At 41.8% G+C, this 18764-nt stretch overlaps 1 protein-coding gene across 1 annotated transcript in view; it reads left to right on the top strand.

The window, feature by feature from the left end:
* smpd3 (sphingomyelin phosphodiesterase 3) overlaps positions 1-18764 on the top strand; it is an 83226-nt gene that overhangs the window by 39963 nt on the left and 24499 nt on the right. Inside the window, exons 3-4 of the mRNA XM_023397464.2 lie at positions 5820-6071; positions 6199-7156. Coding sequence (XP_023253232.1) covers positions 5820-6071; positions 6199-7156 — 1210 coding nt within the window. The remainder of the gene's footprint in view (positions 1-5819; positions 6072-6198; positions 7157-18764) is intronic.

Below are 18764 nucleotides of genomic sequence, written 5' to 3'. Positions count from 1 at the left end.
CCCATCACAGTGTCTAACTATCTGCTGTACATTTAAACTTACACTAATTCTGCTCAAGCACACAGAGCTCTCTGCTCCTTTTAGCGAATTTCACTAACTCAAAAGTTGTTTACATGCTGTTCAGATCTGCTAGTGACTTTTGCTTAGCAGTTAATACTAGCTTCTCTCTCTCTCCCCCTCTATCTTGCTCGCTCGGTGTGATGTTGTTGTAACTTCAGTGTAGAGGATTGTTATGTTAATTACATCTTAAGCGATGTCTACTGTCTTACTTTGGGCACAGTTCCACTCGCTAACCGCAGCTAAGTGTGCATCCTAACCGCCAGCCCTGAAAATTTTCCTCAATAAAATCTTACAAAATCTTTTAAACACCACAATTTCCAAAATTCATTGACAATTTTTATATCAAAACTGTGATTTTTGTCCTGTATCACCCAGTTTTGGTCTCATTCTGATATCTTTTACGCTTTTTGAGGAAATCCCCCCAAAGTGCAGAGAGGGTTGTCCAAAGCTCCCATAGATGCCCATGATAAACTGAGCTCTGAAGCTCTTGCCTTCAACAGAGTTGAGAGGAGTTTAAAAACTGCGATAAAACCTAAACCGTAAACTGTAGGTACACATATAAGATATCTATGTCTTTACCATGAATCTCAAAACATGGCAGATTGTTGTAAACTGAGCAACTGGCTGAAACAAACCAGAACAATCAATTCAAATCTTTTTTATTTATATTTTAAAACTTTTCTAGTATTGTTTCTATTATCCATGACTGTTCGTTGTTATTATTGTAACAATGACAACAAAGATCGTCTCATGTTGAGGAAGTACTTATTTTAACCCAATTCATGATCTTTTCCTAACCCTGACCAAGTAGTTATTGTGCTTAAACCTAACCAAGCCATTACCATTATTATAGTGACCTCGGAAACATTTTCTCACGGCTCTCTTGTGTGTTTATTATGGTAACCATGACAACCGAGGTCCGGTAGGCATGCCGCTGTAGGGGCGCTATTTCAGGAGACACTCCTATGGGTTGTATCAGAGGGTTCCAGGACTTTTTGCTCCTGCCGCTGGTAAGGGCGCTATATAAGGAAACACTCCTCTGGATCGTATTTGAGGGTAGGAATAAATGAACGAAACGCTCTCATGGATTGGAGGACTTGTTGCTGTTATTCGTTTCCACTAACTATAGACTACTTCTGTCCCAACATCAATCTGCTAATGATTTGATGAATTATATTGGCTACTGTCAGTTTTAACAAAATAAGATCAAGAAGCAGTGATCTGTATGGACTGCATTAGCAAAAGCAGGAGAATAGAGTTGAATTTGTGTAGAAATACAATATTAAAAATGAAAAATAGAATTCAGGTTATATGCACTTGATATGAAAGACAGAGACAACTAAAGTGGAAGCTGGATAGATAGATAGATAGATACTTTATTTATCCCCTAGGGGAAATTCATGTGCCCATTAGCTCACTGTTGATAATAATAATAATTAAAACAGTTAATAGTGAATAAGAAATAATAATTACATTAGTCAACTTCCTATGGCTAAGGTGTTATATAGCATGATGGCAGTGGAAACAAAGGATCTCCTGAACCTCTCTTTTCTGCAGTGCCTTGAGAAGTATGTTTGCTCCACCTGTAGCTGCTTCTCTGTCCTGCCAGAATGTTGTGGAGAGGGTCGTTGGTATTGTCCAAGATGGCCTCCATCTTACATTGCATGCGTCTCTCCACAACAGTCCTGAGTGAGTCCAGACTCCTGCCAAGCACAGACCCAGCCTTTTGACCAGCTAATTTAGTCTCTTTGTGTTCATGTCAGACATGCTGCTGCCCCAGCAGTCTGCAGCATAAAGGAGTACACTGGCCACCACTGACTGATAAAACGTGCAGCATTTCACTGCAGACGTCAAAAGTACCTGAGCCTCCTGAGGAAAAAGAACCAGCTCTGCCCCTTCAGGTAGATGGCATCTGGGTTCAAGGACCAGTCCAGTTTACTGTCCAGTTGAATACCTAGGTATTTATAAGTGTGCACTACCTCAATGTCCTTCCCTCGAAAGCTGACTGGCTGAATGGTGGGCCTAAACCTCTGAAAGTCAATGACCATCTCCTTGGTCTTGGAGGTGTTCAGAAGGAGGCAGTTCTTGTTGCTCCATTCACTGAAGACCATTGTCAGATCCCCGTACTCCTACTACCGCCCATTCCTGATACCTGCCACAATAGCTGTCATCTGAGTATTTCTGGATGTGGCAGGACTCAGAGTTGTATTTAAAGTCCGCTGTATACAGGATGAACAGGAACGGAGCCAGAACAGTCACATGTGGAGCCCCAGTGCTGCTCATCACTGTCCCTGAGACACAGTTACCCAGCCTGACGTACTGTGGTCGTCTTGTCAGGTAATCCACACTACAGGACGTGAAGCAGGGATCCACCCCCATCCCTTCCAGCTTGTCTTTAAAAATGGGTGGTTCGGGGCGTCGAGTGGAACAGATGTTTGAGCAGAGACTAAGGTCCTCGCTGCAGTTGGCCCCGGTTTGAATCCTGCATTGGACGGCCCTTTGCTGCATGTCATTCCCCCTCTCTCTGCCTCCCCATTTCCTGTCTCTCTCTACTGTGCTATCAATAAAGGCATAAAAAGCCCAAAAAAATAAAAAATGGGTGGTTGGATGGTGTTAAATGCACTTGAGAAATCAAAGAACATAATCCTCATGTAACTCCTGGCTCATCCAAGTAAGAATGGGCCCGGTGGAGCATGTAAAGGACGGCATCATCCACTCCAATATGTTCTTTGTAAGTGAACTGTAGAGGGTCTAGTGCATGTTCAACCTGTGGCCTCAGAAGGTGGAGAAGCAGCTGCTCCAGGGTCTTCATGATGTGTGATGTGAGGTTGCACCATCTATTGTTCACAAGCAGAACCAGTCCTCCTGTAGTCATTTACATGTCTCTCAGCCGGTCTTCCTACCTTAGGGACCGGAACAAGACATGATGTTTTCCACAGGACCGGGACCCTCCCTGTTTTAAGGCTTAAGTTAAAGTTCCTCTAGAGAGGCTCAGCCAGCTGGGCTGCACAGTCCTTTAACAGCCTCGGACACACACTATCCGGACGTGTTGCTCCTCCATCACCTCCTCCATTGTAAAGGACAGGAGACTTGACCCCAGTGTGAAGGGAGTTGCAGCTGCAGTCTCAGGTTGTGAAGGAGATGCCGTAGGAGAAGCTGCAGCTGAAGCAGTGGGAGAGAGAACAGGTGAGGCTGTGTCAAACCTGTTGTAGAACAGGTTGAACTCATTGGCCTTGTCCACATCACCTGATGTTGCTTGGCTGTTCTTCTTTATAGCCAATGACGGTCCTCATCCCCTTCCACATCTATCTGGTGTTGTTGTGCTGCAGCTTCCTACTTTCTACTTTTCTACCTTCGCCTGCTTTAATCTCCTCTTCAGCTCATGTTGCACACACCTGAGCTTCTCCCTGTCTCCATCCCTGAAGGCCTCCTTTTTCTGGTTGAGGAGGGTCTTGATGTTACTGGTGATCCAGGGTTTGTTGTTTGGAAAGCAGTGTACAGTTCTTGCTGGTATTACAGTGTCCATACAGAAGTTAATGTAGTCTGTGGTACATTCGACCATTTTATCAAGGTCAGGGTCCTTCTGTTATAATTTTCCTGTGATTCCAACGGACATCCCAATCTGTGCACTCAAAACAGTCTTTTAGAGACTCACTGGTCCCTGGGGTCCAGTTCCTGAATGAGCGGGTGGTTGCAGCCTGCCTCAGTACACAGAGGTTGTAGGAAGGCTAAAGAAGAACCAGATTATGATCTGATCTGCCAAGTGGTAGAGCTGAAGCAGTGTAAGCCTCCTTGACTTTTGCATACAACAGATCAAGTGTCTTATTTTCCCTTGTGGGACAGTCAACACACTGAGTGAAGCCAGTTATGTGAGAGGTGAGAGTGAATCCCTTGATATTGCAATGAATGCATCAGGGTGCTCATGAATGAAGTCACACACAACTGCAGGCTCTGCTCGTGGTTGAATGTAAACAAAAACGGTGACGATGTGTGAGAACTCCCTCAGTACATAGTACAGTCCAAGACCAACTGCCAACAGTTCAATATCCCAACAGCAGATCTTCTCCTTCACTGTGATGTGACCGGGGTTGCACCATCTATTGTTCACAAGCAGAACCAGTCCTCCATCTTTATTCTTTCCACTTGCTCTGGCATCCGCTCGTCCTGCAGTGAAGCCGGGTAAATCCACACAACAGTCGGGAGTGTTGTCTTTTAGCCAGTTCTCTGTGAAACACATGAGACTACACTCATGATATGCTTGCTGGTTCTTCACGAGTGCCTCCAGTTCATCACACTTGTTAGCCAGGGAGTTGGGATTTCCCATGAGGATTGATGGTAGAAAAAGGCTTATATCTCCATCTCCTAGCCTTTAGCTTAGCCCCGGCTCTGCATCCACAGTACGGCTTCTTCATCTCAGCCAGTATGGGATGTTTAACTCCATATCTGGTAAACTTTAATACCAGGAGTTCTTCCTTTGTGTACACTATTTTCTCCATCGTCAGACAAAACAACAACGTAGAATAAAAAACATCAATCGACAAAAAATATACTAATATATACAAATATATTGCAAAAAACTAGGAGCTACACTGACTTGCTGCCACTTGTTGCCAGCGCATCGATTACCGGCTTGAGTATCAGTTATCAGTTTGTTCGAGTGAACAAACCTGTTAACAGGCAAATTCACACAGTGTGACACCTGCTGCTCATTTTCATGTTTGCTGTCAGTTATAGGGATCTCATCTTTTAATTGTTGAGAACAGACTTTACTGTCCACAGTACATCCTGAGGAAAACTTACTGAACTGCTTTCATTTTCAAAATAGAAAAGATGCCTGCAGCACATGAACAGGCAACACAAGGCTACTGCATTCCTCTATAACTTATGCACCAACAAATGAAAGACTTCATTCAATATGAATATAATTACTGTGATTGTAGGTCATAAAACAAAAGGATTTATGGCACCTCTTAGTAATAATAAATTATGTAATACAGCTTATCATTTAATATTAAGTTTTCTTTGTCAATTGTACTGAAAAAATAAAATGTGCCATGTTACAGTAAATACAGCTGAAATCACAGCTCAGTCTTTGTCTTTCATTAATGTGTTTGGTGATTTTGTCAGATGAAATTATACCTTATAAAATCAGGAATTGACCAGAGGTGGTCCAGACATATGGTTTTGACTTAGTCTTGTTTGACAGTTGCACCATACACCGGCATCTACTGCAATGTCTTAATTGGTAATGGACTAATTGACAGCTCTACTGTAGACACATTTCTTTAAAGGCAAAACTGAAAGTGATATAACAGCTGTGGATTTTTACACCACAGCTTTTCCCCACAGAGCAGCTGATTAGGCTTCAGCGCACCTTGCTGTGTGAACAAGTGTATTAATGAGAACCCGCGAAACTCATTTAACACTGCAATGCTTCAAGAGATGCAGCTTAACAGAACCATTAGCCTCAATCTGGAACTATTTCTTGAGGAACTATTTTGTGAGGTTGCCAGGCGACTATCTGAGACTCCAGGAAGTCACTTTCTCCCTGTTAAAACAGAAACTTTGTATTTTGTATAGACAAAACAAATTAGATATAATGCGTTAATTAGTGAGCTGTATAAGTGCTTTGGCAGGCTAGCTGTCATGTCTTTATGCTTTGACTTTCATATTAAGCGTGCAGATATGAGTTTGGTACATTTGGGTACTCGAGAGCTTCTGTTTGATTTAATATTGTATTTCTTTCTTACCTTGTGCAGACCAGACAAACACCAGATCGAGCAGGGCCAGGCAGGGTTGGGGGGCATAGGTATTGGGGAATGGAGGCCACAGGGCAGAAGCTTCTGTTTCTGCAGTGCCAACGTATGCCTGCTGCCCGACTCCCTGGCCAGGTTCAACAACCTGTCAGACACCCACAGGAGAGCCCACGAGTTGGGGAAGAGGATCCGCAACGGTGCCAGTCGGCCTCAAATAAAAATCTACATTGACTCACCTACTAACACTTCCATCAGGTAAGGAGAGCTCTCTCCTGGGCTTCTGCTGCTCATGTCTTAGCAGGAAAAAACATTTATTGCTGTCATAAATACCAATCAAACAAATACATTTTGAATTTGTCTGTCTTTCTGTTCCATTCTTTAGTGCGGCATCCTTCAGCAGCCTTGCCACAGGTTTCCGTCGTACCTCCTCTCTGGACCATCGTCCAGACACCACACACACCACCAATGGCCCAGCGGACACTGAAAACGAACCCCCCACCGAGTGCCCAATTCACCCCTCAGGTGCCACCAACTGCCCTTTACACCCCGCTGCAGGAGACCAGGGCTCCTCTGGATGCCCCCTTCACCCAGACGAAACAGACACCACAGCAGACTGCCAACTCCACCCAGCAGGGGCTAACAACAGCTCTGGCTGTCCTGTTCACACCTCAGGGGAGGCTCCAGATTGTCCCATGCATTCCACAGGGCCTCAGCGTGTCCCTGGCCATCATGACTGTCCCATGCATGGTGAAGGGAACCAGCCAAAATCCTCAACAGACTGCCCACATCACACCTCAGGGGTTCAAATCAGCATTAGTGCTCCAGACCCAGACCCCCAGGAGGAGGAGGCTGAAACAGGGAACCATCGGCCAGGGGATCAGGCAGGAGGAGACACGAGCAGCATGACCGCCTCCAGGGAGTCCCTTGCTCGTTACCATGGAGGTGACAGCGGAGTAGGGATATCCTCCAACAACACACTCTCTCATGTCCCTCGCACGTCAATCTTCAAGCGCCCTGGACGAAAACGCCGCCACGGAGATGAGACATTCGACCATGAGATCTCTGCCTTTTTCCCTGCCAACTTGGATTTCCTGGCTCTACAGGAAGTGTTCGACCACAGCTCGACAACTAGACTGCGGCGGCAATTGCATCGCTACTTTCCGTATGTGCTGAGTGATGTTGGGCGGTATGGCTGGAAAGGCTGCTGCTCCAGGTTCAAATTCCTGAATAGTGGGCTGATGCTGGCCAGTCGATACCCAATTCTGGATGCACGCTATGAGTGCTACCCCAATGGGAGAGGGGAGGACGCACTGGCAGCCAAGGGGACGCTGTTTGCCAAGGTGAGAGGTTTTACTTTACTTTTACTTTTACTGCACTGGCTCTATCCTGTAAAACCTGTGAAGGCCTCCTCACAGAGACCACACAGTGACCACAAAACTTCTTTTCCCAGCTAAGTAATAGTCCAACACTTTAGTTGTGTACAAAATCAGCAAAGCAGATATAACTTTTTAGGAGGGAGCTTTAGAGGTGCTAGTAAGTGGATTATTTTACCTTTAGACCGACACAGTCTAGCTGTTTCCCTCTGCTTCCAGTATTTATGTTGAGCTAAGCTTAAATTAAATCTCCTGTATCCAGCCTCATATTGAATGGACAGACATGAAAGATTATTAAACTAACTAGTGTATTTCCTAAAACTTCAAGCAATTAAAGAGTAACCGCCACACAATCAGGAAAGTAAGGAACAAATGTCCTGAAAATGTCTCATATTTTCAGTCATATTCTACCTACATGAAATAATGTGATTGCTGCTCCAGCAACTTCAATATCAAATTTTGAGACAGACAACCTTCTTGTCATTTTGACACGGTTTCACAATTTAGTTTAATAGTTGAACTTTTCCTGTATGAAGGTAGATTTGTCTCAATATTATTTGTAGGTTTGTTTGAATAGATCAGTAAACACCTTTCACAAATACAAAAAATACATTTGTAAATTCACAAAAGTATCTTGCAAATATGAAACAGATTTGCAAATACACAAACGAATTTCATAATAATTACAATAAATTCAATGGTAAAGAAATGTCACCAGTTATCTTACAGGTTGGATGGGTATGAAATGTGATCTGTTTACAATGTGTCTTCATCATCATCACAGTGTATGAAATCCAGCACCCTGCTTTCATTCCCTTAGTCTGCAACATGAATGTTTACTGTCTATGGCAACAAGTGGAGACAAGTTTAGTTGTTAACATTAGCTTGGCCTACATATTTGCAATGAACAATAACAGTCATACTATCAAAGACCTTAACCAGGTCCTGTCACTTAATATCATAGAAGACTGCGTGCTCTTACTTTGAAAAGCGGAAATTGCGTTGTCTCCAGGCTACTAGAGTTTTCAGAAAGTGGCAGAGTGATACGGGTCAATTTTCATTCAGACTGGCGGAAAATTTGTCTCGAAACCGTGTGAGTGTAAAATGCAAATCCACAAGTGTAGAATTGAGATCCACAAATGCTTTTTCACTTCACAAAAATTCATTGAGAAATGTCTGAAAGTTATTTCACAAATAGTTTTCATTTATTTGTAAATTAATTCAATTTTGTAGTGTGGTAAAACATCATGAAGGCAAAGATTTCAACATCCAGATTCTGATTCTCTTTGTACTGTTAAAAAGTTTGATACATTAGTGTCTGTCTTCTCTGTCTACTATTGCCACAATGTTTCTGTGATGGAGAATCCACAGATTGCAGACAGTACTTACTTACACCCACATCCATTCACATATTTCACATCTGTCATTGGGTTAGGACTATAATGTGACCCAAGGTAACTTCAGAACACTGCCTTGTTTTCATCCAACCAACAGTCCAAAACCAAAAGATATTCAGTTTACAAGCAGCAGTTCTATATTTAAGAATCAGGAAACAACACACGTTTGCCATTTAGTGTTGATAAATGACCAAAATGATTCATCAACATTACAACTGCATTGAAAACATTGTTAAATTTTGTAACTGTTGACAGTGACGCAATGTTTTTTAGATATACCTGAAATAAAAAAGATTCTGATCAACCACTTTACATCCTAAAATAAACAAAGTCTGTTTATGTATAGAAAATCTGTTACTATAATATATTCATCTATATGTGCTGTACATGGGTTTATTTACAGTAATTCTGAGTTACTAAAATTGATTGATGCCTCCAGGGTAGGACTATAATGTAATGTCTGTATGGTAGTGGGACATTTCATGGTATTATTTATTTATTTATCATTATTGAAGTCATCATGTATGTCCGAAAGTTGGTCTAGTTATTCCACCTGAGAGACATCCTGTCAGTCAGAAGCTGCTGTAAAAGCACTATGTTATTGAGTCCACTAAGACAGATCCCATGTAGATGTGACATCATGTGATGTGCAATTTAATGCATTGTGGTGTAGGTTCCACTGCATCAGTCCAGGAAGGAGGATGGGTTTATGACATGGCTACCAGCGCACTAATGTGGTCTATATGCAGAGTGATGGGATTTGTGCGGGCGCTACCAGCGTACATACTGTGGTGACGAAAAAAGCAGTTGTCACAGTGTAAACCTTATACAGGCGACGTACAATGAATCAGTTGATGAAATGAGCAGCAGTTGAGTTTGACCTATTGTTTTTGTGTATGTGTGTGAGTGCCTGCATGTGTGTATGCCCCTGTGATGAGTGTTCACAGTCTGTGAGTTCATTAATCAGTCATGTACTGTGACCGTCAGGATGTGAGTTTGGCGCTGATCCAGTTCCTGCCAGAACGGATCTGCTTTATGTGACCTGATGGGTACCCGTATGTGTGTACTGTATGTGTGTGAGCATCTATTTGTTTATGTCTGTGCATGCCCTTACATAAAGCAGATCTGGTAAATACACACTCCATCACAGCTTGCCTGCTGACAGTCTCCTCCTGTCAGCCCTGCTGCCTGCTGGCTGTCGCTGTAGCTTACAAGATGGCCTCACATCCCTTTTTCACTACTTCCTTGTATATGAGGTCACTCCAGGTCCCTCTGACATGCTGGCTGTCAGCCAACTGGCATGCATATTTGTCAATGAAAGCAGCTTATGCTCCCAACTGACACACGGAAACCAGACAGTGTTAAACAATATCATTCTCCTCACTGCCAGGAAACAGTTAAACCCACAAGTCCAGAGTGATTGACACACGTGCCCCCTTTGATGTAAAGTCCTCTTTTGTTGGTCATCATACTAATCAAGGACACATGAAGAATTGGCATGCTTGGCTTTCTAGATGTAAAAATGTCCCTCTGTTTACCCATCACAACTTTTGTTTTTCTAGTTTTTTTACTGTTGTCGCTCTGGCTCCAACAAAACACTAGACTGTGGCTTGTATAACAATCAAGCATTTTGTTTGGATTGATTAGTGAATAAGGCAGAGCTTGCTTGAGCTGCTAGAACAGCATGCGTGTGAATTTTTTGTGATGTTCAGTTTTGAAAGTTGCACAACCTAACCCTTTACCGTGAGCAAAACAGATCAAAGACACACACATTTGAGACCAGAACAAGAATCACTCTTCGTGGTTGTCCCCTTCCTCCGTTTTCAGGTTACATCCCTATTTATCCGGAGTCATTGAAAATATGAACCATTTGTGTGAAATTTTCTAATCAGTTCAACCTTGAGTCCCGTTGAATGATTGTGCCATATTTGAAGAAGTTCTAGAAAGGTGTTACTGAGATATCGTGTCCATGAGAATGGGACGGATGGACATACGGATGTATGGACAGATGGACGGACAACCTGAAAACAATATGCCTCCAGCTCTAGCTGTCACTGGCACAGAGGAATAAAAACCAGTATAAGAACAAGACTTAAATTCTGTGTAAAGAAATGCAAAAATTTGCATTTGGACTCTTGTCCTAAGATTTATAGAGCTGTGCTTGGTTAGTGGTAGTTGGTGACTCCAAATTGCCAATGTTCTATTACAGGACATGTGTCAGCTGGGATTGCCTCCAACCCTCCTATGACATTCAAGGTAAGCCATATGGCTAATGGATGGATTATTTTAGGGTAATAAAGGGTAAAATTGAAAACGGAAGGATTTAAATACATCAGATGAACTGTATCTAAAGAGATGCACCACAGCTGGTGGTGAAGCAAGGAGGAGTGTTGAGAAGTAATGAGTGAGAATGACCAAAGATTCATGAAGGGGAAGCGAGGGTTCACAAAAAAGATGCTGCCTTGGAAAGCTGCCAAGACGTCTGGTGGACAATGAGGGTTGAGGAAAGGACAGCAGGCACATCGAAGTCTGGAGCTGTCTGGGAGACAGGCAGGTTATAGCAAGCTGATAGGACATACTGTAGTAAGAAATAAACTAAACTCTAAAGGCTCTAAAAGCTCCTTCAATACTGAGTGCAAGTCAAACTCAGAAAAACTTGTCCATGGAGACATTTCCCCAATCTGTTATTCTTATAATAAATAATAATAAACTCAAACTGGAATTACTAACATTATGAGTCTATTGCCAACCTTCAGTCACTCCGACTATACACCCATACTAATCTTACACATTGCCTGAATGTCATACTGTTCAAATAACATTGGCTACAGCAACATCTAAGCAGAACTTCAACCAACCAATTAGCCCTGTATGTCTGCAGAGCTTAAGGCTCTTCAACAACCAAAGCAAATACCATATCATTATCTTGGTAAATGGCTTATTGGTTTATTGGTTTATGGTTTATTAAGATGTTGGATATAAATGTCATCACATTGGAAAAGGAGAGGGAAATCGTCACACTGGTCATCATGAACTTTCTTGTGTGTCAAGATGTTTGAACAAACCAATGTAATTTTTATTCCTCCACACACAGCCAGAGCCAGAGGCATATTGTTTTTGGGTTGTTCATCCGTCCATCTGTCCCATTGTGATGGTCACGATATCTTGGTAATGCCTTGACAGAACTTCTTCAAATTTGGCACAAACATTCAATTGGATTTAAGGATGAACTGATTAGATTTTGGGGGTCAAAGGTCAAGGGGCGTGGTGATGTATAAACTGGGTTTGTCAGGTTCCATCACGTCTGCTTTTTGATGGTCATTTACAAGGTGGCCACACATACAGTGCTGCTTGAAAGTATGTGAACCTTCCAGACATGGTCACTGTTTTTGTAAAAAGCATTAAAAGAACCTTATTTAACAGACATCCAAATCCTAATTTGTAAAGCACACTTTCCAAATACTGGACACACACACAAAAAGAGATATTTTTCCATTATGTAATTCAACAAATGTGGTTTATTTCACAAACACTGAAAATGTAACATGTGCAAAAGTATGTGAACCCTTCTATTAGTAGATTGTGGCTCCTCCTTTTGCAGCCATTACTTCAACCAAACGTCTTCTGTAACCTCTAACCAGTCTCTCGCATCTGCTTATGGGGATTTTTGCCCACTCCTCCTTGCAGAACTCAGCCAGTTCAGAGAGGTTGGAGGGACATCTGACATGTAATATCTTCTTCAGGTCTCGCCACAACATTTCAATAGGACTTAGATCTGGACTTTGACTGGGCCAATCCAGAGTACGAATCCTCTTTCTCTGAAGCCATTCCTTTGTAGTTTTGCTGGAAAGCTTCGGGTCATTGTCTTGTTGCATAATCCATTTTCGTCCCAGCTTCAACTGTTTGACAGATGGCAGGAGATTCTGGTCAAGAATTTGTTGATATGCCTGAGAATTCATGGTTCCTTGGATAATATGGAGTCGCCCAGGTCCAGAAGCAGAGAAGCAGCCCCAGACCTTCACATTTCCAATACCATGCTTCACTGTTGGGAGGAGGTTCTTTTCTTCATTTGCAGTGTTGGCTTTTCTCCAAACATGGCGGTTTTGATTGTGACCAAATAACTCTACTTTAGACTCATCTGTCCAGAGAATTGACTCCCAGAAGGCCTCTGGTTTGTCCAAGTGCTCTCTGGCAAAGTTGAAACGGGCAGCTTTGTTCTTTTTTGACAGCATAGGCTTCCTTCTAGCAACCCTGTCTCTTATACACATCTGATGGGCTGTCACTACCCTCTTCTTCATGTCCTCGGATATCTCCTTTCCTCTCGGCATTGTTGATGTGTATGGGACCAAGTTGGTTTGGTTGGTTTCCTCTCTCTTTTAATTAGTGCAGGCCAATTCCTTTCCCAAGGATGTCTCATTTCATTGGTCTACTGAAATGATTAATTAAGCACTCACATGTATTTCACCTGAGTCTGTTACTTGCTTGACTTAACCAATGCAGCTGGGGATTCACTTAACTTTGCACATACACTAATTCCATGTTTCATGTAGTTTTTGGGCAACTTAAACAAGTTCCACTAAACAAGTACAAGCAATTGATGAAACATATATCTGACATTTCATACATAAAAACTGGTGATGATAAAATAAGAAAATCATGGTAAACAACAGAAACATCTGAACTGCTCAAGGCGTTCACATACTTTCAAGCAGCACTGTATGTTGTCAGGACAACATAGGTTCAGACATGAAATAACAGAATGCCTGTCAGGTATAAGTTGGGCTAAGTTAATACTCTTTTTGACTCGGCTCAGGACCAGATAAAAACATGCAACCCTGCCGGCTCCAGTGAATGTGCTAGTCGCACATCTGACTTTCCTGCTGGAGACCATAGTAGTTCTATCATAGACCTACAACTGATGTTCTACTTTTTATTTAACAATACTTTAAGCTTAACCTTTCCATAATCTTAACCACCACTCAATCAAGAAATAGTTTTTCTTTATTCCTTCATTGTACTTTGGGTTACGTTTGCGTTAATATATCTAGCAAATGATTTATGGTTACTGTCATAGTTAATTAACTTTTATTCCAAATTAGCTCATAATGCCAAGGTCTACATCCAGCCATCTTACAGACTGATCTATTCCAACCAATAGCTTGTTAAGTGCTGTTCTTTTGTATGAATTCAGTCACTATCAAAGCTAACTGAAGGTACACACAAGTTTTCATAATTTCTTCATGGATATTTTTACCTGGGGAGCAGGAGCAGGTCAGCAGCATACATTTAAATGATCTCTTGTGGAGAAGTGATGCACTAGAGAGAGAGAGGGAGAAAGAGAGAGAGAGGGTGAGGGAGGCAGAGATAGAATGTTAATTAAAAAATGTTTCCCTAAAGAAGGAGCCAGCGCTGGCTCCGTAATTAAAGCTATTCTCAATACTCAACATTTATCCCCTCTTATATTAAACTACTAAGTGCATGGTTGAAGAGTTGTGTGTGTGTGTCTGTGCGCAAGTGATGCATGACTACAAAACACAACACACGTATTCCCTTCTATCACGATGGCTTATCGCTGTCAGACAATCTACTTACACCAAAATGCTTTTGTCTTTTTCATAGTAAAATGTTAGTACAGTTTTTTTTGTTTTTTTTTTTACTTTTTTTTTTACTTTTTCAGTTGACTTGAGACTGTACTTGAACTCTCAGAATTTGAACTGGGCCAAGTGACTCACAGCTTTGTGCTATACAGTGTATAATGGGTGTGACATCTGAGAAATGTATTGGACAGGAATGTTCAAGTTAAGTAAAAAATTGTCTAATGCAGTCACCTACAGGTACGATCGTAAGCACCACATAGGATTTACAGCAGCAAAACACCCTTGACTACTAGGGCTGGGACGATTATCCGACGTAATCGGCGTTGTGGATTATAAAAATTATTAGATGTGGAATTTTAGTGTCGACGCATCGTGTAAAACCACACAGGGTAAATGTTCATAGAACAAAACCGGAACTTTCTAATGGGACCGTTTATATCCATCGTCTTTGGTTTACCCGGATACAAGCGCAGCGCACGGGCTGGGACAACGCAGTGACGTAATTGAAGTCATTGAGTACGTGAATGATTTGCGTCTGTGTAATCTATTTGAACAACATGGCGGCGTCTACCAGCAGCACGACGGAGCGTGTGGAGCAACACGCGGCAAAAAAGGCTCGTGCACGGTCCTCCAGAGTTTGGGAATACTTTAATCTTGACACCGACAGTGCGGTAGTCTGCTGACTCTGCAAAGTGCATCTGGCATATCACTCATGCACGACAGTCATGCACGAGCACATAAAGAGGAAACACCTTGGTGCAGCGAGTCAAGATGTTGGACGGGGCAAATTGTTATATTAAATGACTAACTGGAAAATAATTGCAATAAAATTACTGTTAGGTTAATAAAAAAAATAATCGTTAGATTAGTCGAAGAATTGAAAAAATAATCGCTAGATTAATCGTTTAAAAAATAATTGTTTGGGACAGCCCTATTGACTACACAACATTCCCTAAAGATAAGACTGCTACTGCTTACAGTGAAAAGACTTTAATATAACCTGAAAAGCTCAGCTCATCTGTCACTCTTCTGCTTTCTGACGCCTGTCTGTCATCATGATCATTTGGCTGCTTGATTTCCAACTGAAGTGATCAAACACATGCTAGTGATGCAAGGTGAAATATAGGCTCGCCCCTCATCTGATGGTAAAGTGAAAGTAATAACTTATAACACCGTTGTAGGTTTCATAATCAGGCTTTTATGACTCAGCTTGGTTTGGTTGGCTTACAGTTCGACCCTGCCGGCCGGCCGGGCCTTTCTTTGTGGAGAGTACATGTTTTTCTTGTGTGTGTGTGGGTTTTCTCCAGCTTCCTCCCACAGTCCAAAGCCATGCAGATTAATTGGCGACTAAATTGCCCATAGTTGTGAATACAAGCTGTTGGTATTGATCATGAATAAGTTAATTACAATTGGTATATTAGTACTAAATGGAATAGTTCAAAGCTTCAGAAAATAGTGTATTTGCTTTTTTTTTCTTAGATAATAAGATCACTCTCATGTCTGCATGCTAAATATGAAGTTTTAGCCAGGAGGTGAATGGCTCAGCTTTGCATTAACAATGGAAGCAGGGGGGAATTGATAGCCTGGCTCTCTCCAATGGTGAAGAAAAGTCTACCAGCATCACTAAAGCTCACCAGTTAACCCATCTCTGGTTTGTTTAATCCATGCAAGAAACAAAGTTTGAATGTGTCAAGCTATCGTTTTACAGGGTTATATGTGCTGGTGTATTTCCTGGCTAGGTGCAATTACTTCCTGATCCCCCGTTAAACCACAACCTGTTGTTTTCACACTTCAGTTGTTATACAGATTTTTTAAAAAAGCAACATATAATACATTCATTAGTCAACTTTCAAGGCTTACTTCCCAGCTGTTTCCACCTGTTTCCAGTCTTTATACTGAGCTAAGATAACCCAGCCCTCTCCTGGCTGAAACTTCAGTTTGCCTCGACAAGTTTTATGCGACAGAGCCAGCAGTTTCCCAGCAGTCCTGCTAAACTAAGTTAACCATGAGTGGTAACTGTTTTCTCATTTAACTCCTGACAAGAATGAAATGAGTATATCTGCCAAAATGCCAAACTACTCCTTTCAATATGGATTACTAAAGGTGTGATACTTATATGCATTGAAATATGGAAAACAGAGGATACGCTAAGGTTTCTGGTGCCTGGGTCAGCTCAACCCAGTCTTCTAGAAATCCCATTCAACATAATCAACCAAACATAATCCAGTCGCAATTACATTTCCGTCAAAATGTACACTCACAAACAGTTTTTAGGAACACCTGCTTATTCATGCAATAATCCAGTCAGCCAATCATGTAGCAGCAGTAAATCACATAAAATCTTGCAGATCCAGGCGAGGAGCTTCAGTTAATGTTCACATCAAACAGCAGAAAGAGGAAAAATGACTTTGACTGTGACATGATTATTGGTGTCAGACATTGGTTTGAGTGTTTCTCAAACTACTGATCTCCTGAGATTTTCACACACGACAGTCTCTAGAGTTTTTACTCAGAATGGAGCCAAAAACAACATGCAGTGAGCAAAAGCTCAGTAAATGGACTACAACAACAAAAGACCATGTCAGGTTCCACTTCCTCTCACCAAGACCAGAAACCTGAGGCTGCACTGGACACAGATTCACTAACACTGGACAGCTGAAAACCTTGTCTGATGGGTCTGGATTTGTGCTGAGGCAGCAGATGGTCGGGTCAGAGTCTGAATCCATGGACCAACCTGCCTTGTGTCAACAGTCCAGGCTGATGGTGGTGGTGTGATGGTGTGGGGAATATTTTCTTCTTAATACTATCAGTCATGGTCTGAATGTCTCAGTCTATCTGAGTATTGTTGCTGAGCGTGTTCATCCTTCATGGCCTCAGTTCACCATCTTCTAACGGCTCCTTCCAGCAGGATCATGCTCCATGTCACAAACTGCTTTCATCACCATGACAGTGAGTTGAGATGTGGTAGAACAGGAGATTGGCAGCATGAATGAAATGTTGTGATGCATCATGTCAACTTGGAGCAGAGCCTCAGAGGAAAGTTTCAACATCTGGTGGATCTATGAAAAACTGAGGAACTCCTCAGTGTTAGTGTACTGTTCCTAATAAAGTAATCACTGAGTTTAAATGTAATTTATAAATTGATCAGGTGTTATCAGCTAACCAATATAATCTCACATTGACTCATATCTTATGCAACATTATTAGAGAGTTAACAAAATTGGATGAGTTTTTTCTGCCCATTCTCACAAAACGCTCATTCCATTAAGAATAATTGAATTAGTGCCTCAAATCTAAGGAGGGAAATGTATGGCCTTTGCTGCGAGGTGTATTTACTGTACCTCAGTCTACAATGTGAGCTTTGTGTTTGGCATTGGAATCAGACTAATTAGAGTGATGCTTTATTGTGGCTTTTAGGATTTTTCATTAGGAGCTCTGCACAGATACTAAGCCAAAAAAGCCATCCCATTATTGGCAATTTGTCATTTGTCTAAATGAAAGTCCTCTCCTCAGTGGGCTGCTTTAACACTGTGGCTAATTCACCAGAGAGCTAAATACTTATTTATTTCTTTATTATAGTAGACATGAATTGATTAATTTGACTGCATAGTGATCAAATAGGTTAAACCAGTGGGATTTTTCCATGGGGTGGCAAAAGAGTGGCATGTGAGGGTAGTATGTGTGGGTCCCCATATGAAAATAAAATCCTACTTCTATAAATAAACAAAAGACCCACATATTTTTCCAATATTTATTCTTATGTTATATTGATAGACAGTACCCAGACTTTCTTAATGATGGACAACAGACCAGCATTCATACAAAAAACTGTACTGCTCTAACTGGTTCTGCACTACTGTAGCGTTAACTCCATATTTTAGAATTTACTCTTGTTGAAATGGGGCACCACTTGTCCTGGGAGGACAACAATGAATTACTTCATTGTCAAATTTATCATCTCAGCCATGACTTCTCGATTCAATGGATCTCCAGTCTCTACATCAAAAGAATACAACAGGACAACAACTGGGTGTAAATAAACAAGTTTATTAACTAAACTACTATGTACACAGTAAATGCAAGGTGTAATAATCATAAAGATGAAAATAATAATGAAATGAGCAGTGTGATGAGTTGGCAATGGTGGGAGAGAATATGTTATGGATATACACTATGACTATACAGCTAATGAAGCTACATCTACGAATTAGGTTTGATGATTAAATATTGCTATATTTCGACATCAACCCAGTCATGAGCAGCGTGTTAAGACCGGCCTACTGTGAGTTGCGCTGTAGCTGAAGACCCTTGGCTGGAACCTGTGGAACCGGCTGTGGTTGCCGTGGTAACCCTGGAGACGTGGGATGTAGGTGGATTCTACTGGAGGCCGCGTCCCGTTATCACGATGACGGATTCTGCCGGTGTCTCAGCGGTTCAGCTCTGGTGGAGTTTGCCAGGAGACTTTCTGTCTCGGGAACTCTTGATTTCTGCTCGGCTTCTCTGCAGGAGGTCGTGCAGATGTTATCTGCTGGTGTCTCTTGCGGGTTGATGCGAAATAAACTCTAATGCTCTTCACTTTGG

The sequence above is a fragment of the Seriola lalandi genome, unplaced genomic scaffold (genome assembly GCF_002814215.2).
Source record: "Seriola lalandi dorsalis isolate HSWRI2012SDOR001 ecotype SW California unplaced genomic scaffold, Sedor1 jcf7180002055008, whole genome shotgun sequence".
In the NCBI taxonomy this organism is placed as follows: Eukaryota; Metazoa; Chordata; class Actinopteri; order Carangiformes; family Carangidae; genus Seriola; species Seriola lalandi.
The sequence above is the reverse complement of the archived record's forward strand: the minus strand, read 5'-3'. Positions and strand labels throughout refer to the sequence as shown.